Source organism: Hypanus sabinus, chromosome 7 (assembly GCF_030144855.1).
Source record: "Hypanus sabinus isolate sHypSab1 chromosome 7, sHypSab1.hap1, whole genome shotgun sequence".
In the NCBI taxonomy this organism is placed as follows: Eukaryota; Metazoa; Chordata; class Chondrichthyes; order Myliobatiformes; family Dasyatidae; genus Hypanus; species Hypanus sabinus.
This window is the reverse complement of record NC_082712.1, coordinates 120,292,162-120,315,872: the sequence shown is the minus strand read 5'-3', so window position 1 is coordinate 120,315,872 and position 23,711 is coordinate 120,292,162. Positions and strand designations below refer to the sequence as shown.

General features: G+C 39.6%; 1 protein-coding gene across 3 annotated transcripts in view; it reads right to left on the bottom strand.

The window, feature by feature from the left end:
- atg13 (ATG13 autophagy related 13 homolog (S. cerevisiae)) overlaps positions 1-23,711 on the bottom strand; it is a 111,835-nt gene that overhangs the window by 78,413 nt on the left and 9,711 nt on the right. For all 3 annotated transcript variants that reach the window (XM_059975490.1, XM_059975488.1, XM_059975491.1), the window contains exons 2-4: positions 11,596-11,676; positions 4,275-4,355; positions 3,751-3,870 (exon numbers count right to left, since the gene is read on the bottom strand). In XM_059975490.1, the coding sequence (XP_059831473.1) occupies positions 3,751-3,870; positions 4,275-4,355; positions 11,596-11,664 (270 nt within the window). In that variant the 5' untranslated portion in view covers positions 11,665-11,676. The remainder of the gene's footprint in view (positions 1-3,750; positions 3,871-4,274; positions 4,356-11,595; positions 11,677-23,711) is intronic.

Below are 23,711 nucleotides of genomic sequence, written 5' to 3'. Positions count from 1 at the left end.
AATATCATCTTGTGAGTGACAACTCTATCTTCAGACCATGGATGCTTCAGTCAGTAATGACCCAGACCTACATATCTGCTATCTTGTGTCAAGTACAATTGTAAAGAGAATAATTTTCTTTTTGGCTCCGTCAGGACAAGTCTGTATTGATGCGAGCAGTAAAATTTCCAATGAACTTTGAAATGAGGTCAGATTGTAAATAGTTTACTGAGGAGCAATATCAAGTGTCTTAATAGCACGTTCCAGATGTGCCAATGTTCTACTAATAGTGAGCCACAGTAAGTTGGCTGGGACTGATTTATCTGGTGTGATCTTGTAGGCAGGTTATCATAGAGCAACATATTACTGGACAAACTCAGATGTAATGAAAGCCTTTGCCAGGTTTTCAGCACTTTAGCAAGGTGCTTATAAAATTTGGTATACAACAGCATTCAGCCTTTCGTCTCATGCTGACTCTTTGGTAGAACTATTCAATGAGTCCCATCTGGTCACCATATTCTTTTTCATTTAATTTCATCCCTCAAGATATTTACTCCTTTTCTTCCCCGTTTTACAGATCACAACATCACGTACACACAAAAATGGTGCCTTGGGTCAACTGTTTTTGTTTCCTCTGTTAATTGACCTAAATCTATCTCATCTGCCTTGAGAAACAGCTTTTTCACTTTCAGAACCAAACCAGTTCACAATTTTAAGTTCATTAAACTTCTTCTTAACTGACCGCTCCAACTCTCTAAACCTAACTCAGTGAATCTCAAATGCATTCTCAATAAAAAGTTCTGATCATTTCCATGCTCGGAACGCAGTGCTCTAGCTGTGCCAAAAACCTACGTTTTAGACAGTCAAAAAGGTTCACTCGGTATTCAGGATGAGATAGAAAATTGGATTAGACATTGGCTTTGTGGGTAAAGCCAGAGAGTAGTCATAGAGGGTTGCCTCTCGGAGTGGAGGCCAGTGACTAGTGGTGTGCCGAAGGGATCGAAGCTGGGTCTTCTGTTGTTTGTCTTCTCTATCAATGATCTGGATGATAATGCTGTTAATTGCATCAGCAAATTTGCAGTTGACATCACAATTAGGAGTGTAGTGGACAGAGAAGGCTGCTATCATGGCTTGCAAAAGTATCTGCATCAGCTGGAAAAATGGGCTGAAAAATAGCAGATAGAATTTAATGCAGAGAAGTGTAAGGCTTTTTTGTACTTTGGTAGGACCAACCAGGGTAGGTCTTACACAGTGAATGGTAGCACACTAAGGAGTGTGGTAGAAGAAAGGGATCTGGGAATACAGGCACATCATTCATTGAAAGTGGTGTCACAGGTAGGTAGGTCGTTAAGAAAGCTTTTGACACACTGGCCTTCAAAAAAGTCAATGTATTGAGTTCAGAAGATGGGGCATAATGTTGTAGGTGCATAAGACGTTGGTGAGGCCCGATCTAGAGTACTGTGTGTAGTTTTCATCATCTACCTACAGGAAAGATGTAAACAAGGTCAAGAGTGCATTGAAAATTTACAAGGATGTTGCTGGGTCTGGAGGACCTGAGTTATAAAGAAAAATTGACTAGGTTAGGACTGTGTTCTTTAAAACATAGAAGATTGAGAGGAGATTTGATAGAGGTATACAAAATTATGAGTGATATACACAGGATAAATGCAAGCAGGGCTTTTTCCACTGTTGGGTGGGACCACAAACAAAGCTTATGGATTAAGGGAGAAAAGTGAGAAGATTAAGGAGAACATAAGGGGAAACTTCTTCACTAAGAGGGTCATGAAAGTGTGGGATGCGCAGCCAGCACAAGTGGTCTATGCGAGCTCAATTTCAATGCTTAATGTCAATTTGGATAGGTACTTGGCTATGGTCCCGGTGCAGGTCGTTGGGAGTAGGCAGTTTAAATGGTTTTTGGCATGGACAAGATGGACTTGTTTCTGTGATGTACTTCTCTGTGACTTAGTTGTGTTTGAACTCCATTCTTCAAATAATAAAGCCAAGGATTACATGTACCGGTAATTTCTTTTTATTGAATTACATCTATTTACACTTGTCCTTAACATTAATTATTTATCCATCAGCTCTCACTATCCATGATTCTTTTAATACATAGTTTTCTTCACGCTTAACGAAATGCAATAGGGCTAAAAGCATGCAACATTAATTCTCAAGAAAACTATCATTTATGGAATGTTATAATTATGAAGAATAACTTTATGAATTAGGACTATTTTTGGAAACAGAACTTCACAAGATGACTTAATAATTGTCCAAAATGACAAAAAAAAAATAGATCCAACCAGGGAGGATTATACTTTTGTATCTCCTTACTCTAATCACAATTTAGAATGTATAAGGGGGTTAGAGTGAGGAAACAGATGCATAATTCAGCCAGCAAAATGTAGAATCCATTTCTTCTAACACATCACTGGAACTTGTGACTGTGGTGAAAAAGCGTGATCACAGATTTTGTATAAATATTGCTGTACGGAAGGCACTTGGTGGCTTCATAACTTTGTGAAGTTAACTGATGTGAGGGAAGACATAAGAAGCAGGAGATACTGGTTTTTGGAGCAACAAATAAATTGTTGTAAGAATTCAAAGGGGGAGGGTGGTAGGAGATATTGTTGACATTTTGGGCCAAGATTCCGCACAGCAGTACTGAGGGAACACTGGCACCTGTGATGCAAGGATACGAGGAAGGCCAGAAGTAACATCTACATTCGATTACCACCTTATTTTATGTTGCTTCCTATGCTGCTCCAGCGAAATCCTTTAACATCACATTACTCAGTGTTGGGAGATCCAAGGAAATTAGAAAGTGGGAATAAAATCAATTACAAAGGCCTATTAAATGCTAAGGAGTTTATGATGTATGGAAAAGAAACTTCATTATTCTTCAACTTGTCATGCTCCAATTCTAGAACTTCTAATTAGTCTTATCAGATTAGGGTTTATTTTATCTCTTACTAAAGAGTTTCAAACTTTGTTACACATCTTTAAAAACATTTTATTTCAGTTTATTTTACTTCAAATTTTATAAAGTTAAGTACTTTGTCATTCTGTAAGTGACGTGATTTCAATTTTTGATTGGTCAATTGGAGGTTATTTTAGGATGTGACTAACTGACCAGGATTTAAGATCCAGGCTGGATAAAGTAAAGGTATTAATTATTTCATGGCTTCAAATGCGCTGTCAACACACTGAACAGCTGAAAAGTCAAATGTGCCAAATTTGGTCAAATGAATGCTCACTCAGCTGTTCAGCTTCAATACATAGTCAGTACTAAAATTGGAATATTCAATATTCATGTTGAAAGATCAAGGTGATCCGCATGAGAGCTCACAAATGATTGCAGTTTCTCCAGAGTTGTTAGAGGTACTGGATTTACAAGATTGCTGATTGTGCAACAAAAGGAAATATGAAATGTTATTTAGAAATTTAATTTTTGGGCATAATGATTTAGTAGCTTTAGGTGAAAGGTGGAAGCAAAAAAGTTATTTATTTATAGTAAAATGTGAGCAGGCCAGTGAAAATTTAGCCCATGCAAAGCTCCAGGAATTGCAGCTGTTATTTCTGAGAAACTTTAAAGGTCTGCCAAAGTGGAACACAAGTTCCCTTCCTTTCACTGAATATTTGAAGTTGCTACATCATCAAATGTCAGCTTACTGATTATTCCTTTTAGGAATTGAAGCATTACATAAAAAGTTGAGAAAAAGACATTTAGGGTATACAAATGCAATTAAGAAATTAAAATGAAATCCACACCTCAGATGTCTTCAGAGAAATTTCCACACACATTGACCGCCCAATTCCTGGAAGTTGCCCTGCCAGTGCCTTCTTCGCCTCATGGGTAACTTCAGGAATATCCTTTATTGCGAGGTTAAACTGAAACAGGAGAGTTATTTGCCAACAATCATAAGAAGATTAACTTAGCCTTTTCAAATTCATTAAAGCTGTGGTTGATGAATTTAAGGCTTGCATGATGATCAGATTTTATATTTAAAAAAATATCAAAATATTCGATAATCTTATTTCTGAGTTAATCATCCACAACCGATTTATGAGATAGGTAATTACTTTCAGAGAAGTGCTTCATTCAGCATCAAGTGTTGATTTTGGATGAAAACATCTTGGCTATTCAGCCACTTCTACAAAACAAATGAATAACTTGCCAAGCAGTCAACCTAGATATACGCATTTTATACAATGATAGTTAAGTCTGTGAAACTTCACTTTGGCAAATGTTAACTTAGAATGGGAATTTTTGGGATAGAGATGAATTTCCTTACCCAGTCTGAGCCTGTAGGGGAAGAGCTTGAACGGGTACAGATTTTTTCTCCAAGTCGTGCTTGTACAATCACCTGTACAGTCTGAAAAACATAGCAGTTAAACACATAGAAATTGGAGCAGCAGGAGGATGTAAGAGCCCTTGAGCCACTGTTGCTATTCAGCAAATTGGATCTTGGCTACAGCTCCACTTTCTTGCCGGATGCCACAATAATTCAAACAAGCCATCATACAGTTTTAACTTCTTGCCTCCATTGACAGCAGCAATGATTTTAAGTTTTACATATTAATCAAAACTTTGCTATAAGAGTTCAATGCAAAATAATCTTACAACTTTGAACCAAGGACCTACAGTTTTATAATCATTCCACATTAATATTGCCTGATGACAATCAATTCACAGAAGCTAAGCTTTTTTTCAGTTTGTCATATTGCCTCCTTCAGCTTAACAGATGATGCATGAACATTTTTATTTTATTTAGACACAGCACATTAACAGGCCTTTCTGGACCAACAAGCCTGCACTGCTCAATTACACCCATGTGACCAACCTACCTATGAACTTGTACATCTTTGGAATGAGGGAGGAAACTGGAGAACCCGGATGAAACCTACATTGTCATGCGAAAAATGTACAAACTCTTTACAGACAGCAGTGGTATTGGGCTTGTGTTGTTGATCCTATATTGTTATGCTAACCACTACACTACCATAACAACTGCAGTGTATTAGTTATTGTCCTCATGTTTACACCATGAATACTCCTCAACTGTAACTGTCAAAGTGTATGGATATCTAAAGATGTTAACATTTATAACAAGCATTAAATTTAAATTCTTGCCATCAATCTCACAAACTTATCTATTTATGATACACTTTCACACCATATTCATATTATCCTTTTCAAATTTAATTGGTTTTTTATGCTTCAATTATTCATCTGCAGCTAATATGTGGTGATGTCGTAACAAATGGCACTTTTTGAAGAAATGGACAATGTTCATAACATTTTGTCGTTAATGAAATAAAACAGTTTATCTAGTCATTAACATATCACTATTTGTGGGATTTGTCTGTTTAAATTAACTGTTCTTTCCTTTGAAAAAACAATAAATGAACTTTAAAAGTTTGGAAGATCCAATGAGATCAACAGAGTTCCAGAGAAGCAAGTATTTACTAATAAAAGGAAGGTAGGGCCAAGAAAAATAGCCACTTACATTGGTCTGCTGACAAACAGAAGAATTAGACTAAGCAGGGATTTGAAAAAGCATTAGGAGATATTGTGGGTGCAAAATCTTTAAGAGATATGCACTCTTAGTATTTAGTTAAGATCTTAAGCAATGTGAGAAAGCTTTGTGGTTAAAAGTTGTGAGAAGGGAAGTAACAACAAGGAATTATATTGAATGACAGAGGCTTTGGGGAATAATGTCTGGAGTGCCTCTAGATGTATGTATGGACAAGTTAAAAAATAATTTAGTCAGAGGTAAAGTTGTGGATGCTAAATGTTTAAAAGGTTTTGTGGAGGAGTTCTAACAGATGGCTTATCGATGTCGATTAAATTTGATGGAAAAATGTATATGTTTAAATTTGGTTATATGATTTGAGTATATGTGCTACCCTTTCTGAATGCTCTCAATGTCAGAACTTTGGTCATGTAGCAGCTGCATGTAAGGGTAAAAAGTGCTGTGGTAGTTATGAAGGCAAGAAGAACATGATTATTGCAATTACAGAGAAGGTGTTAGGCTTTTGAAGACCCTGACCTGAAGTTACACTCTGACTTTGGTTCTTTGTGGGAATAGGACCCACTCTCAGGGGCCCACAACCGGCCACTTTCTGATATCCCAAGGACATGGCCTGGAAGACAACCATGCCTTCAGGGTTCTGGATTTTCGTGGCTCTGGAGACGTGCTGATTCTAGACCAGTGCCCCTGACTGAAGCATTGTGGGAGAAATGGACATCGGAAGCAGCGAGTTAGCTGCCGCGGGTTATGTGTCCGAAGAGCTGTGCCTTTCTGGGGCCGACACTCTGGGCGCAGAGCTCCGAAAAAGCGGCGCCATAGACTTTTAACATCATAAATCAGTGAGTTGTTTGCTATGTCTCCCCTCTCACTGTGAAACAGAGACAGCTCTTTCCCCCTTATTAGGGAGAGAGCAAGCCTGTGGTATGTCAAATTACTGGATGAATGTGTAGCATCTGGGTACTGGAAGTTTGTCTTTATTGATGCTTGCTGCAAGCTTGAGTGCTCAGTAGAGGTGGGAGCTGGGCGGTGGATGCTTTTTGCTGGTGGGGTTGGGGATTTCGTTCCTTGCTGCTGCTTGTACGTGCAAGGGGGGAGCTGGGGGGACTTTGGGGTTCTAACATTTAACCTCCATTCTTTCTTTGGGCCATCCCTTAGGCACCGCACTGAGATTATATTGTGGTTCTGTTAAGTCATCTTCAATTTCAGCATTACTTGTAGAAATGTGTTAAGTACCTTTACAACTACGCATGTTACAATTAGCAATGGTTTATTGGTTCAATGCAAGAGGACAAAGTTTGTCATCCAATAATGTTGCCAATAATAATGTTAGAAACACTCTATTCTTCAGTTTTGGCACAATGGGAAATGAATGGACACAGAATCTTGGATTATTTAATGTGGATGATGGTCCCAGTGTACACCTTTCTGTTCCTCCTCATTAGTTTTTCCCTTTGCCTGTGGTTGATCTGGGCCTTCAGGAATGATCAAGATGAGAAGTGATTGTTTATCAGTGGCCCAGGAAGTTCAGCAACGTATGCAAGGCAGATATTATGGATTCTTATACATCTACACAGAAGGTTCAGAAGATTGCTAATGTTCCAAACTTATAGCCGACTATTAGGAAAAATTGTCAAAGTGTTAGTATTCACATCTGAGATAGTTGCTATCATTTTAGCCTTAGAATGGGTCAAAGTAGTATGTCCTGATTTATTACTTCTGTGCTCTGATTTGTTCTCAGTATTGATAACTTTTAAAACAGGGCAGGACATTCTTTTTGAGATTGGACAACATCCATTGAGGCTGCAGGGTCTAGATCTGTCTATACATTTCATATGGGTTTTTGCCCATGTTGGGTTTGAAGGAAATGAGGTGGCAGACATTCTTACCAAGCAATCACTTAAAATTAAATATATAAATGTAGTGGTGATTTTGCACAAGGGAGAAATGAAAGCCGTAATTAAAAAGCTGATTCAGTCGCAGTGGCAATAAAGTCAGGATAAGGTAAAATCCAGAGGATGGTGGGAACTCAACTGGGGATGGGTATAAAAGGAAGGAAGAAGTTGTACTTGTATGTTTATGCATTGGACATACTAAGTTGAATAATTCTTTGTTCAGAATTAATAAGCATGATACAAGCATTTGTAGGAAATGCAATTGTCAAGAAAAGATGAAGTATATATTGTTCGAATGCAGTTTCTATGAGGTGCAAAGGAAACAACTAATTGTTAGATTGAGTTCTTTCAGAGACATAATTTAACATGGACAGTTTGGTAGGATATCACTGCAATTGTAATGTATACAAGTGCATACCTGACTTTCTGAAAAGCATTAAACTTCTTGATATTATATGAGTATTTTTTCCTGTTATTGTGTGACCTTTGACATAATGGAGACAAAGTGGTCAAAGTCACTCAATCTAGGTGTTCAACGAGATTCCTCTCATTCTTCTAAACTCCAGCAGGTATGGGCCCAGATCCATTAAATGCCCTCATACATTCTCATACCATCTCTTCAGCTACCTCTTTCAGAACCTTAGATGTAGTCCATCTGGTCCAGGTGATGAATCTACTTTCAGATTTTTCAGCTTCTTAAGCACTTCAGGAGATCAAATAAAAAGGGGGTAGTATATAGTTAATAGAGGCAGCTTAATAACATTGAAGTCTAGAGCAATCTTGGAATCCAGATCCACTGTCCACTGAAATTGGCTACACAAATAGATAAAGTGGTGAAGAAGACATATGGCACTCTTTTCTGCATTGACAGGAGTGTCTAGTACACGAGTAAGTCACGCTGCTGCGGCATAAAACTTTAGACAGACTGCACTTGGTGGTATTGTGTGAAATTCTAGTTACTCCATTACATCTTTTTATTTCAGATATAGTTCTGCTACTGTTAGAGCCAGTTATCTACATTCTGGTGGTGTGATTTTGGGCTGATCAGGTGATCTGGCGCTTCACTGCCTCAGAGTGTTCTACGAGGCTGGGAGCAAAGCCTGCGGCAAGGAGGCAGGTCGTGGGCCCATGATCGACTCAATCTCTCTCCAATTAAAGTGCAAGGAAGACTGAAATCATTGAAGTGAGTGCAGAAGGCAAGCAAGTGTTCAGCGCCAGCTACAAGCCTCTCACTCGCTGCTGTTGGAGAAGGTATCTGCATGTGATGGTCTCTCACGCTTGCTGCTCCAAAGGGAAGGTCCCTGCATTTGTGTGATCTCTATCCTTCGACACTGTGAAATGATGGGGCCGAAGCAAGGTTTAATCAACACAGATTGTAGATTTGGACTAATTCAGGTTTATGATGTGTTCTAGTTTCTAGTTCTGGTCACCCTTTTTTGTTACTACTTTTGACAGATTATTGAATCAGGCTGGCCTGCAGATAATGAATACTGAGCTTAATTGCACTGAAATATGCCTTTTGAGTTTGAGTTTTATATTCTGTATTCTTGCTTTTTTTTTGTTGCTGTTTGCATGACTTTTTTTTGAGGATTTGAGGGGGGGTGTTATGCTTTTCTTTGAATGGGTTGGTTCCACGGCTCTTCATTGTTTTGTAACTGTCTGTGTGGAAGACAAATCTCAAGGTTGTATACTATATACGTACTTTGATAATAAATATACTTTGAATTACAGGAAGGATATGGAGACTATATAAAGGGTGCAGAAGAGGGCGCAGTTGGATTAGAGGGTATGAGCTAGAAGGAAAAGTTCAATACACCTGGATTGTTCTGAGTGTTAGATGGTGAGGGAGACAGGTTTCTAAAAATAAGGTCAACATAGGGTGAACAGTTAGATTCTTTTAACCTGGGTGGAAATGTCCAGAGTACATGTCTGCTCTTAAAGTTAGAAGGGGAGAGTTTTTTTTTTATAGAGTGGTAATCTTTGGAATGGTTGACCACTAATAGTAGTAAAAGTAAGAAGTTTGGATTTTAAGAGGTTTTTATTAAAATAAAGTCTAGGTTCTTAGTACTAATACCTGTAATGTTAACTGTTAATAAAATTGCTTCTCTGTAGTGCTAATAATAAGATGGCTTCTTTGTAATATTAACTGCTGAGGTAATTGGTTTTCTGCAGCAGCATGTTTGGGTTATGATTAGTGATAAGGGACTTTTCTCCAATGGGAGAGATGTTATTATTCCTTGTCTGACTAAAGCTGTTAGTTTGCATGGTTTTTGGAATCTTCGGAGTGGAGAGGCGAAGAGGAAGGACGTGCGGGAAGCGCTCTGGTCGACCACTGTGGTCGGTCCCAGGCCGAGGGTCGAGGAGTTTGGAGGAGATCAAATGGTGGAGAGAATAACCTGCCTCTTGAGCTCCAATAATTTTGTGCACGAACTGATAAACTCTGATGAGTGTGGCGCCTTTTTTTTCACTTTAGTATTTGTTTCTCTGTTAACCTCCTAGTTCCAGTCAAATTGTGGAGTGTAATCATTTACATGCATATTGTGTACTGTCTGATATTTTATGTTGTGGGTGTGTACCGGAGTGCATCAAACAGTGTCCACGCCAACACAGTTACAAAGTTGGTGGGGTTGGTGTCAATTTACCCTAGACGAATGGTAATCAATTGGGGCATAGTCACTACAAATGAAGGGAATGAAAGGATACGGATGATGCACAGGAGATGGACTTTTACTAAATATTGGCCCTTGAGATTGGCATTTCCAGGTCAGAAATGTTGACTTTTTGTAGGGTGTAGCATGACCTATTAAGCATTTGTAGCACTTTGTTTTACTTTAGGTTTCTAGCATCTACGGTGTACTTGCTTTGTTTTCCATTATGTTCAATGTAAATCATTTTGGGATATCCTGACTGTGTGAAAGTTCACCATTTTAAAGCAAGCCTTTCTGTCATACAAATCCATAATGTGCAATATAAAGCAGGCATATGCTCAAGAATGCAACTTTGAAGTAGATATGAAAAATAGGGATATGCTGGAAAAAGACTGGTGACAGATTTTACGAGAATATTGTGACACATTACTTAATGTAGCTAGGAAGTTAAGTCTTTACTACCCAAATTCAAATCTGCAGTCAATGTTTTCTTTGATTGATTCAATATGCAGGCTAACTACAAATCTTGTTTCAACTGAAAATTATCACATCTCTTAGCATTAATTGGTAATACAGTAGATTCCAGTTAATAGGGCAGCCGCTTATTTGAGACAACTCTTAAAGAACAAAAACAAGTCGAGAAAATTGCCGGGATTCCCTTCACTTATTTGGGACACTTTCCACTTAATTAGGGCAGGAAACTGTTGCCAACCAGTTTGTAACTAGTGTCAGTTGCACATATTTGAATGACCATTAGACTCTACACCATGCTTTGAGTGAACAGTTTTTAAGTAGCATGTGTTTGTCTTCAAAAAGCAGCTAATTTTGTCAACGATAGTTGATGAGAAGTAAGCAGTAAGACAATTCAGAGCTGTTTTGCTCACTGCCGTTTCAAACATTCAAGTTTGGAGATGCCAGAAATGATTTCACTAGTTAAGCACTATGAAGAATATGAAGGTATTGACAATCAGCTTGAATGACAGCATTAAAATTAAAATGAAGATTTGGAGGATGTAATTGTTGACAGTATTGTAAGAAGGCAGTCAATTATGTGCACTGAGTGCCGATTTTGTTCATTTACGGTCAAAAGGATGAATTCCTCTGTCAATAAGTATGAGGAACTACTACAGCTTTATAATACTGTAGTGGTATTGGTTTGTTCCAATTTGTTCTGTATTTCATTTAAATATATAATTACTCAGTGTGTCTTTTTTTTAAATCGTAAACACGAGTAAGTCCGCAGATACTAGAAATTCAAGCAACACACACAAAATGCTGGTGGAACGCAGCAGGCCAGGCAGCATCTATAGGAAGAAGTACAGTCGATGTTTCGGGCCGAGACGTCGACTGTACTTCTTCCTATAGATACTGCCTGGCCTGCTATGTTCCACTAGCATTTTGTGTGTGTTGTGTGTCTTTTTTTATACCTTTTTAGCTATTTGCATGAAACTTTGGCTAATTTAGGAAGTTTCTTAATTGGGCCAAAATGTACTGGAGCAGATGTGTCACAATTAACCAGAATCCACTGTACTTTATTTGTACCTTCAGGGCAAAGAATTTGATAAACTTATCCAGGTCCTTTTTATCCTGAGGACTCAGTTCACCATCCATGGTGGGGAAAACCTGTAGATAAGGCAGAAAATAAAAAGAAACAATTATAATTATTAGAGTATAAAGACGGAGTTTAGAAAAAACAGCACGTTTCCATTAGCCAACATTTAGTGCTTTAGTTATTTTTCCATTCTCTTGGATGTAAATCTTAAACTTCAGTACTCCACACTATTAGTTCTCTAACTTTGCTCTCTGGTAATCCAGGAACTGCAGTGTACTTTTGCAAAGTCATAACAATCTTCATAACACATGTGATATACAGATATTTTATGTGACAAACATACAGAAAGCAACGATATGTAAGTAATATTGATGCTTGTGGGCTTTACAGAAACAAGTTAGTGGAAATTTTCCTTATTGCAGAAAACTTAACATGCAGGAAATTCAATTGACCTTGCCCTGCCTCGATCCACCAATGTGCACTTTTTTTTGCTTTACACTTTCAAAGTGGTATTTTCTGAATTCTGAGATTTATTTTCTTCCAATTTTTTTTTGCCTGAACTTCACAAGATAAAATTTTACCCTTTGGTAAAGATTTTTAAGTGTAACATTTTCATGTGGCTACATGAAGAACATGGTGATTCGTCAGACAAACCCAATTGGCTTTAGCTGTACTTTCAAGTTCATGTATAGATAAGTCTTTGAACACAAGGGGAATTCAAGTTGCAATTGTATGCTTAGCTGACCAAACTGACTCAATTTCAAAAGCACTGCTGGATTTTACTTACATTCATTATTTTTAAGATGGTATTATTCCTTTCTCATGGAAAGGAACTGTGATGTCTACTGCATATCATGTTTGGATTGCACAGCACAGAAATTAACCCTTGTCCTCTCCTATCAACACCAATGCCATTTGCCTGCATTAAGGCCCATATGCCTATACATTTTTTGATCTAGGTACCTTTGCACATTTCTTTCAACTGTTGTATATTCCGCAATACCACCTTGGGAAACTTGTTTCAGATAACCACTACATTACTGTTACCTGTCTACATGTAATTTTCCAAAACATTTTGGGTCCCTGCTTTTTAAAAATTCTAATGGCATCTTCAGCACTGAAACTATATTCAACTTTAAGCTGCAGAAAGAACAACAAATTTTTGATCATCTTCCCACAACAGGTTGAGCAGCACATGCATTGCATAAGTGTATATTGACTGAGAGGTCTAAATTGTAATGTTAAGGATTAGAATGCTAATTGTGTAAGTATACTTCCTAGATTATAAAAACCTTTAGAAATTATAAATAGCAAATTACAGCAAGTCTGCATAAATATCAACACTAAGGTGTCAAATTAAACCAATCAAATTAAAGATCAAAGTCTGGCAGTATTCTGTTTACAATGGTATGCAAGATGACCTACAGAACATGGCAGACAAATTAAGCTTATGTGGAAGACTTAACACCGGAATTTCGGAGGGACTCCTGATAACTGTAGATGGCATTAAAGAGGATAATTGAACAAAAGAAGAATTCTGTTTTCAATTGACCCTGCTGAGCAAACACTTAATCCTCTATTGTTGCTCAACCCAGTTTATTAAATAGTCAAAAACAAAATTAAACTTCATGTCTGTTTAACTATTACAGACTAATAATTGCACAAAAGCCTTGCAGCATCCTGTCATTCCCTACTTATATGATCCAATTACCTTTTTTTGTGGATATAATGTACAGATTTTAAGCTGCAAGTATTACCCATTCCTGAAACATCCTCACTGATGTTACTTAGATTGTCCAAAACTCAGTGGCCAGGAAATAGATGTGCATATTCACCTGGCCAATTTCCAGCAAAGCCACATTTCAAAACCTCTTAGACATGCTGGTGACAGAGGTTATGTAAAAAAAGCACATCAATTTACATCATAGATTTTCTCTCAACCAAAACCTTTGCTACAGTACAACTAAATGCAATACATTTCCTATAAAAAATAGGAGGAAATTAGTTCTGGTGGAATAAACAACTTATTTTCTCGACGTATTCAAATATGTCTGTTGGAATTAGGCATCTGGACATGAGGTGAGGACAAGTCTAAGGTCAATGATCAAATTGTTCACAAATCTCAGCTTCATGAATAATGACATTAGTTAGAGTGATTGTAAAGCCATTACTATCCTTTGGGAGAACTGCTGCTTTTATTTGCCTTTAATGTATCATCCAGATGTATAGCTTGCTGACTAGCGCATTAAGTCATAGATTAACAACTAGAATTTTTTGTGACTCTATTCATATTTAAACATCCATATCTTTATGACTGAATGAAAAGAATGTGAAAATACTGAGGTAAAACAAAGCAGAGATCACTTTTATAAACTTGAAAAATATCCATTTATTCAATCAGAAAGCAAACTATTGACCAGAATTCAATATTGAGCACAATGTCAATTATTAGCTAGTAATATTAAAAGTTAACACAACTAAACGTCAAGTAATCAATCCTGAATGTAATTGTAAAATCCCCTGGTCCTGGTGTTAAATATGGTACAACTGAATGTGTTCCAATTTTTCAGAAATCCTAATGATTTAGTACTTAACTCACAGGGTGATGCTTCCAGTGGTCCACTTAAAATCCCCAGAGCTCTGTCCCAAACACTTGTTTCAAATTTCACTGATTTTACGAAAAGGTGTAAGCAGAAGTTCAAACACTACTAGAGTGCCTGGTAATTGACCTCAGTTTTTAACCAAATCCTGCAAAGTTCATTTCTAGCATATTGTATTTAAATTTGACAAGATATATCTAAAGGGCAAAGTTACAAGTAGAATTAATTAGACAATAGACAATAGGTGCAGAAGTAGACCATTCGGCCCTTCGAGCCTGCACCACCATTCTGTGATCATGGCTGATCATCTACTATCAATAACCGGTTCCTGCCTTGTCCCCATATCCCTTGATTCCCCTATCCATAAGATACCTATCTAGCTCCTTCTTGAAAGCATCCAGAGAATTGGCCTCCACTACCTTCCGAGGCAGTGCATTCCAGACCCCCACAACTCTCTGGGAGAAGAAGTTTTTCCTTAACTCTGTCCTAAATGACCTACCCCTTGTTCTCAAACCATGCCCTCTGGTACTGGACTCTCCCAGCATCTGGAATGTATTTTCTGCCTCTATCTTGTCCAATCCCTTAATAATCTTATATGTTGCAATCAGATCCCCTCACAATCTCCTTAATTCCAGCGTGTTCAAGCCCAGTCTCTCTAACCTCTCTGCGTAAGACAGTCCTGACATCCCAGGAATTAACCTCGTGAATCTACGCTGCACTTCCTCTGTACCCAGGATGTCCTTCCTTAACCCTGGAGACCAAAACTGTACACAATACTCCAGGTGTGGTCTCACCAGGGCCCTGTACAAATGCAAGAGGATTTCCTTGCTCTTGTATTCAATTACCTTTGTAATAAAGGCCAACATTCCATTAGTCTTCTTCACTGCCTGCTGCACTTGCTCATTCACCTTCAGTGACTGATGAACAAGTACTCTTAGATCTCTTTGTATTTCTGCCTTACCCAACTCTACACAGTTCAGATAATAATCTGCCTTCCTGTTCTTACTCCCAAAGTGGATAACCTCACACTTATTCACATTAAACATCATCTGCCAAGTATCTGTCCACTCACTCAGCCTATCCAAGTCACCCTGAATTCTCCTAACATCCTCATCACATGTCACACTGCCACCCAGTTTAGTATCATCAGTGAACTTGCTGATGTTATTCTCAATGCCTTCATCTAAATCGTTTATGTAAATCGTAAACAGCTGTGGTCCCAATACTGAGCCCTGTGGCACCCCACTAGTCACCACCTGCCATTCCGAGAAACACCCCTTCACCGCTACCCTTTGCTTTCTATCTGCCAACCAGTTTTCTATCCATGTCAATATCTTCCCCCCCCCCCCCCCCCAATGCCATGAGCTCTGATTTTACCCACCAATCTCCTATGTGGGACCTTATCAAATGCCTTCTGAAAATTGAGGTACACTACATCCACTGGATCTCCCTAGTCTAACTTCCTGGTTACATCCTCGAAAAACTCCAATAGATTAGTCAAGCATGATTTGCCCTTGGTAAAGCCATGCTGGCTCGGCCCAATCCCATCACTGCTATCTAGATATGCCACTATTTCATCTTTAATAATGGACTCTAGCATCTTCCCCACTGATGCTAGGCTGTTTTCTCCCTCCCTCCTTTCTTAAAAAGGGGGGTAACATTAGCCATTCTCCAATCCTCAGGAACTGATCCTGAATCTAAGGAACATTGGAAAATGATTACTAATACATCTGCAATTTCCAGTGCCACCTCCTTTAGTATCCGAGGATGCAGATCAAATTGTCATGTGGTGAAGTAGTGAGATACAATGAAAAACCTGCAGCAGCATCACAAGTTTGCTGATAACCCCAGTGTTGTAGTCTGAATCAAAGGTGATGGCAAATCGGCAAATAGGAGGGAGATTGAAAATTAGGCTGAAAGGTGCCATAACAACCACCTCTCATTAATGTCTGCAAGACCAAGGAGATGATTATTGACCTCAGAAGGTGGAAACTGGAGGTCCATGAGCCAGTTCTCATAAGGGAATCAGAGGTGGAGAGGGTCATAAGCTTTAAATTCCTCAGTGTTATCAGTTCAGAGGATCTGTCCTGGGTCTAGCACACAGCTACCATTATGAAGAAAGCACGATAGTGCCTCTACTTTCTTTAAAAAGAAATCTGCAAAGATTCGGCACGTCGTCCGAAACTTTGAGAAGCTTTCATTGATGTGGAGAGGATATTGACTGGTTGCATCACAGCCTGGTAAGGAAACACCAACGCCCTTGTATAAAGAAGTCTACAAAAAGTAGTAAATACAGCCCAGCCTGTCACAGGTAAAGCAGTCTCCATTGCTGCACATCATCAACATGGGATGCTGTCTCAGGAAAGCAGCATTTATCATCAAGGACCCTCACCATCTAGGCCATGATCTCTTCTCACTGCAGCCGTTGGGAAGAAGGTACAGGAGCCTTAGGACCCACACCACCAAGTTCAGGAAGTTATTACTAATCAATTATTACTAACCCCTCTTGAACCAGAGGGGATAACTTTACTTACCCATCAATAGAACTGTTTTCACAAACTACTGACTCAACTTTCAAGTACTCTACATCTCACGTTCTCCATATTTATTGCTTATATTTACATCTTTTTTATTTTTTGTATTTGCACAGGTTATTGTCTTTTTCATATTGGTTGTTAATCCTTTTGCATGTGGTTTTTCATTGATTCTGTTGTGTTTCTTTTACTTGTGAATGACCATGAGAAAATGAATCTCAGGGTTGTATATGGTGACGTGTATCGGGGTCCCCCGTTTTCGAACATTTGCTTTATGACACCTCAGTGTTGCGAAAGACCTACATTAATTACCTGCTTTTGCTAACAGAAGGAGTTTTCACTGTTACAAAAAAAAGGCAGCGTGTGCCCTGAGCAGCTAAGCTCCTGCCCCTGAACTGCATTCTAGCCAGCACTGCTTAAACACGTACCTGTGAGCATCTGTGCTTTATGTCGATTTATTTTGTGCTTCTGTTAGCAAGATTAGTTCTAAGGTATCGGAAAAGTCTAAAAGAGCTCATAAGGGTGTTCCACTTAGCGTAAAACTAGATATAATTAAGCGTTTCGATCATGGTGAATGAAGTAAGGACAAAGTGAATTTGGCTTGTAGAAGTTGACGAAGATGATGTTGAAGAGGTTTTGGTATCCCATGACCAAGAACTGATAGATGAAGAGCTGATGCAATTGGAAGAGGAAAGGTTAACAATTGAAACCAAATGCAGTAGCGAACAGCCTGAAAGTGAAGTTGTCCAGGAACCGAATGTGAAGCAATTGCATGACATTTTCACTGCGATTGATAACGCTGCAATGATTGCAAAAAAATTTTGAAAGGGTACGTAGGTTTAGGGCATATTTGCAGGATGGTCTGAGTGCTTACAAAGAACTGTGGATAGAAAAATGCGCGAGGCTAAGCAATCAAGCATACTGTTGCTTTTCAAGCCTTCCACATCAGCCACAGCAGACGACGAACCTCCACCTTCGACATTGAGGCAGGCAGACATAGAAGAAGGTGACCTGCCTGCCCTGATGGAAACAGACGATGATGAGATGACACTCCAGTGTCCCACCACCCCAACCTCCAATGACTCAGCCTAACACACCATCATCAGTGTGCTCACTGTCTTTCCACATTTCACTAAGTGATACTACATTGTACATACATTATTTCTACTTTACATAGGCTGTGTATTTTTATGTTTTATTTGGTTTGATTTGGCAGCTTCATGGCTTAAAGGATACTGAAGAGAGTGCTTCTGCTGAGAGCACTTGCATGAGATTTTCGCTACGGTGGATAGTGCTGCAATGATAGCGGGAAAGTATTTCCACTTTATATAGGCTACGTATTTATCATATCATTCCTGCTTTATTATATGTTACTGTTATTTTAGGTTTTATGTGTTATTTGGCATGATATGGTAGGTTATTTTTTGGGTCAGCGAACGCTCACAAATTTTTCCTATATAAATAAATGGTAATTGCTTCTTCACTTTATGACATTCCGGCTTACAAACCATTTCATAGGAATGCTCTACCTTTGGATGGTGGGAGGAACCTGTATATACTTTGATAATAAATTTACTTTGAACTTGAGTTCAGACAACACAATTTAAAGTAGTTATATAAAACAGTAAAGCAGAAAACTAAATGTACACCAAATACACCACAGAAGCAGCATGTTACAGAAATAAATGAATTCAATTTCTGTTTACTTCTCTGCTCATCTTCTCCATTTCCAAGTACATACAGTCTTCATTACCTTTAAAATTGCAGCTGAATATGGCGAGGACACTAATGATCTTACTGATTGTATCATGGCCACATCAACTTCTGTATGGATAACACTGTAATACCATCAAGGACTGTTCACCGCTTTTCTAACAACAAACCATGGGTCACCAGTGACCCAAAGGCACTTTTCAACAACATAAAGAGAACCTTTAGACCAGCAGACAGGCAGGAATTGAAACCTGCAGAGGGACCTAAAGAAGACCAAGCTGGCTAAAGAGGAATACAGGAGGAGCTGGAGAACAAGCATGGGCAGAATAGCACACAGGAGGTATGGAGAGGCGCGAAGAACATCACTGGCTTCAATCAGTCAAGCCACAGACCCTTTAAATGCAGCCATAAATGGGCTAATAAGTTAAACCAATTCTTCAGTAGGTTTGACAATTACCCTCCTGTACACTCCCCTCAGCACACCAGTCCAGGCGCCAAGGCACCCAATGCCCCCTCAGTACCAATGTCTCCCCTCTTTCCTCCTACCCCCTCCAGTTCAACATGTGGATGAATAACAAAGGCTACTACCACTGCCTACATCCCCCTACTTGCCCTGCACCTACCATCCAGACCTCCACGTACCGACTACTATTGTCCTGATCTTCCCCTCCCCCAGCCCCCAACTTCCATCACCTCCCCTGTCATCATGGACTCACCTTCACTACTGAGCAAGTGAGAAAGGGCTCTGGGGAAACTCAAAAATAGCAAAGCATTGGAACCTGATGGTATGAACCCCAAGGTCCTGAAGGAGTGTGCTGAGCAGCTGTGTGGAGTTCTCCAGCACATTTTTAATCTGAGTCTTAGCATGGAAAGGGTCCCAACTGTGGAAAACATCTGTGATCTCAATACTCAAGAAAGGCCAACTGAAAGTCTTGAATGACTACCATTCAGTGGCCCTCACTTCACACATTCTGAAGAGCCTAGAGAGGCTGGTCTTGGTTCACCTCCGACCCCTGGTCAAAGCAGCTCTCAATCCCTTGCAGTTTCCCTATCGGCACATTGGAGTCACCGACGCTGTCATCTACCTGCAGAACAGAGTCTACTCCCATTTGGATAAGCAGGGCAGCACTGTGAGGATCACGTTTTTTTTGATTTCTCAAGTGCCTTCAATACATACAGCCCTCATTACTGGGGGAAAAGCTCTGTTCGATGCAGCTTGGCACTTCCATCGTACTCTGGATAATGGGTGAACTGACTGCAGACTACAATTTGTGTGGCTTCAGAACTGTATGTTAGACATGGCTGTAAGCAGCACTGGAGCCCCACAGGGGACTGTATTGGCTCCCTTCCTATTTAGCCTATGTACCTCAGAGTTTCGATACAACACTGAGTCATGTCATCTGCAGAAATTCTCTGATGACTCAGCAATAGTTGGGTGTAGAAAGGGAGGCTGGTGGGATTAACACAGGGCCCTGGTGAAGGACTTTGTCAAATGGTGCAACCTGAATCATCTGCAGCTCAATATCAGTAAGACAAAGGAGAAGGTGATGGACTTAGGAAGACTAATCCCTGTCAGTATTGATGGTGAGGATGTGGATGCGGTGAGGACCTACAATTACCTGGGGGTGCACCGGATGACAGACTTGTTTGGAGCACCAACACAGAGGCTATGTACAAGAAAGGTCAGAGTCACTTCTACTTCCTGAGGAGACTGAGGTCCTTTCCAGTATGCAGGCCCCTTCTTTGCATGTTCTAACAGTCTGTTGTCATCAGTACAATCTTCCATGCAGGGGTGTGCTGGGGCAATGGGATCAACATGGGTGATGTCAACAGGCTCAATAAACTGATTAGAAAGGCTTGCTCTGTTATACGAGTCAAATTGAACATATTGGAGGCTGTGGTAGAACAAAGGACCCCGTAGAGAATCCTGGCAATTCTGCAACATGTTTCTCACCCTCCGCATGCCTCCTTGGCCGAACAGAGAAGCACTTTTAGATTAAGACAACTACACTGCTCCAAAGATCACTATACGTGGTCATTCTTACCCTTGGCCATTAGGCTCTATAATGAGTCAACCTATAAGCTGGGGAAGTGAAGACTCCCTCTGTTAGACTGAGGTAACTGATCTTTTATTCTTTCAACTTCTTTTCAAGTCAAGTCACTTTTATTGCCATTTCAACCATAACTGCTAAGTGCAGCACATAGTAAAAATGAGATAACGTTTTTCAGGACCATGGTGTTACATGACACAGTACAAAAACTAGATTGAACTACGTAAAAAACAAAAAAAACTACACTAGGCTACAGACCTACCCAGGACTGCATAAAGTGCACAAAACAGTACAGGCAATACAGTAAATAATAAACAGGACAACAAGGCAGTAAGGTGTCAGTCCAGGCTCTGGGTATTGAGCAGTCTGATAGCTTGGGGGAAGAAACTGTTACAGAGTCTGGTCATGAGAGACCGAATGCTTTGATGCCTTTTCCCAGACAGCAGGAGGGAGAAGAGTTTGTATGAGGGGTGCGTGGGGGTCCTTCATAATGCTGTTTGCTTTGCGGATGCAGTGTGTAGTGTAAATGTCCGTGATGGCGGGAAGAGAGACCCTGATGATCTTCTCAGCTGACCTCACTATCCGCTGCAGGGTCTTGCAATCTGAGATGGTGCAATTTCCAAACCAGGCAGTGATGCAGCTGCTCAGGATGCTCTCAATGCAACCCCTGTAGAATGCGATGAGGATAGGGGGTGGGAGATGGACTTTCCTCAGCTTTCGCAGAAAGCAGAGACGCTCCTGGGCTTTCTTTGCTATGGAGCTGGTGTTGAGGGACCAGGTGAGATTCTCCGCCAGGTGTACACCAAGTGTGAATGCCAACATCTAATACTTATATACCTGTGCACTTGTAATGCTACTGTGACACTGTAACACTGTAATTTCTTTTGGGATCAGTAAAGTATCTATCAATCTACCTATCTGCTTTAGATAGTCCAGGTCTCCAAAGCATTCAGAAGGATAGAGCTAGCTACTCAGGAGAAAATCAATTTGTTTAACATAACCAGAGGCTGTATCAATGCATTGAAGATTATGATGAATTTCATCATTACAGAGTGCTCCTAAGATATGAGACGTGGTACATGTTTTTTTAGGGTCTCATTGTTGGAGGTCACAAGTCTACTGTGAAGACATATTAGTAGAACACCTACAAGAGTACAAAGTGATAATAGCTTGGAGCTCAGCATGTGCAAACAAATGATTAATTTCCACAATATAGCTCACCTACCAATATTGGGGTGATTTTGGTTCTGAAGTGTGGTCACCATGATTTATGCAGCTTCCCATAAATTGCTAAGATTAGCTCCATTCTTACAGAACATGTTGGAATGAATAGAATTTTATGCCAAAAGAGATAGAAAGAAATGTTGGGCAATGACATTTCAGTGAGATTGGTTCTTTCTGGACCAGCTGGTTATGATCACTACTTTGTAAGCTTTCAATTAATCATTTGTTTGCACATGCTGAGCTCCGAGCTATTGTCACTTTGTACTCTTGTAGGTATTCTATTAATCTGTGTTTACTTTAGACCTGTGGCTCTAACAATGAGATTCTGACAATGAGATTCTGAAAAACATGGACCACGTATCATATCTTGGGAGCAAATTCAGGGCATCACTATCTCAGAGGACCTGTCCTGAACCCATCGTATAAAATTAATTGCAAAAAAAGCACAACAGCGTCTCTACTTCCTCAGGAAGCTGCAGAGATTTGGCATATCATCAAAAACCTTGGCAAACTTTTCTCGATGAGTGGTGGAAAGTGTGCTGACCAGCTGCATTAAAGCCTGGTATGGGACCACCAATGCCTTTGAAAATCTTACAGCAGATAATGGAATCAGCCCAGTGTGTCACAGGTAAAACCCTCCCAACCATCGAGCATATCTACATGAAATGATGCCATAGAAAAGCGGCATGCATCAAAGGTCCTCACAACCCAGGCCATGCTCTTTACTCACTCTACCATCAGGTAGAAGGTACAAGTGCCTCAAGGCTCACACTACTAGTTTCAAACACAGTTACTAGCCCTCAACCATCAGGCACTTGAACAAAAGGGGATAAATACAGTCATTCTACTTCTGATATTCCCAGAACTGATGGTCTCACTTTAAGGACTCTTTATCTTGTTATTTCATGCTCGTTATTTATTGCTATTTATTTCTATATGCATTTGCACAATTTTTTGTCCATTGATCCTGTCTACAGTTACCATTCTACAGATTTGCTAAGTATGCCTACAGAAAAAGAATCTCAGGATTGTATGTGGTGATGTGTATGTACTCTGATAATAAATTTTACTTTGAACTTTGATGCTTTCATGAAGCAAGTGTACGATGGGAGTAAATTTCTATGCAGCTAAATTTGACAAGTGTTTCATATTCCCTCCTAGACGTTAGAATCAAAGACACTAAAGGTCTGTAGTAGTTGGTACTGCTCCCTGCATTTTTTTCTTAGGGTATTGTACCTAGTAATAGACAGGATTTATGCAGTGATTCTGGGAATGGTCCATCAATTGGTGATGGCTTGAGAAAGATCCTGGCAATGACTTTTCCTGATCGCAAGTGTTGCCTTTCATGAATATGGTCAAGATTACCAATACAAGACCCATAGCTTCTCCTCTTAACATGTTTTCCCAATAAGACTGTGGATTTGTTTGAAGCTTTTCACTGCTGAGGAAGATGATCTACTGGGATATCAGTTGAGCCTTTGAGGTCTTTTTGTTCACTGCTGCTCCTTAGTACTATACTATTTATTGTATATGTCTTATTCCTAGTTAGTTTCCCAAAAATGCATAACCTCATACTTGACAGAATTAAACTTCAACTGCCTAATTTTCCATTTATCTGCTGTTGTAGCCTTGGACAATCTCCATCACCATCCACAGAAACACCAACTTTTGTACTATATATAGACTTGCTAATTGTATCTCCACCTTCACATCCAACATATTAATAGGTTCCAACACTGATCCATGCGGTATGGTCACATTTCCGATCAGAAAAACATTTTTTCCTATATCCTCTCTGCCTTCCATCAGAAAACCAGTTTTCGATCCTGAAACCTAGTTTGCCTTGGCCCAATGTGTCTTAACCTTTTGTATAGATCTGTGGCCAGAACTTGGGGGAACGGAAAGTGGAGCAGGTATGCATCTGGAGCAGGGTACAGCCAGAATTGGAAGGTGTAATCTACAAAGTTGTCCATTATTAATACCA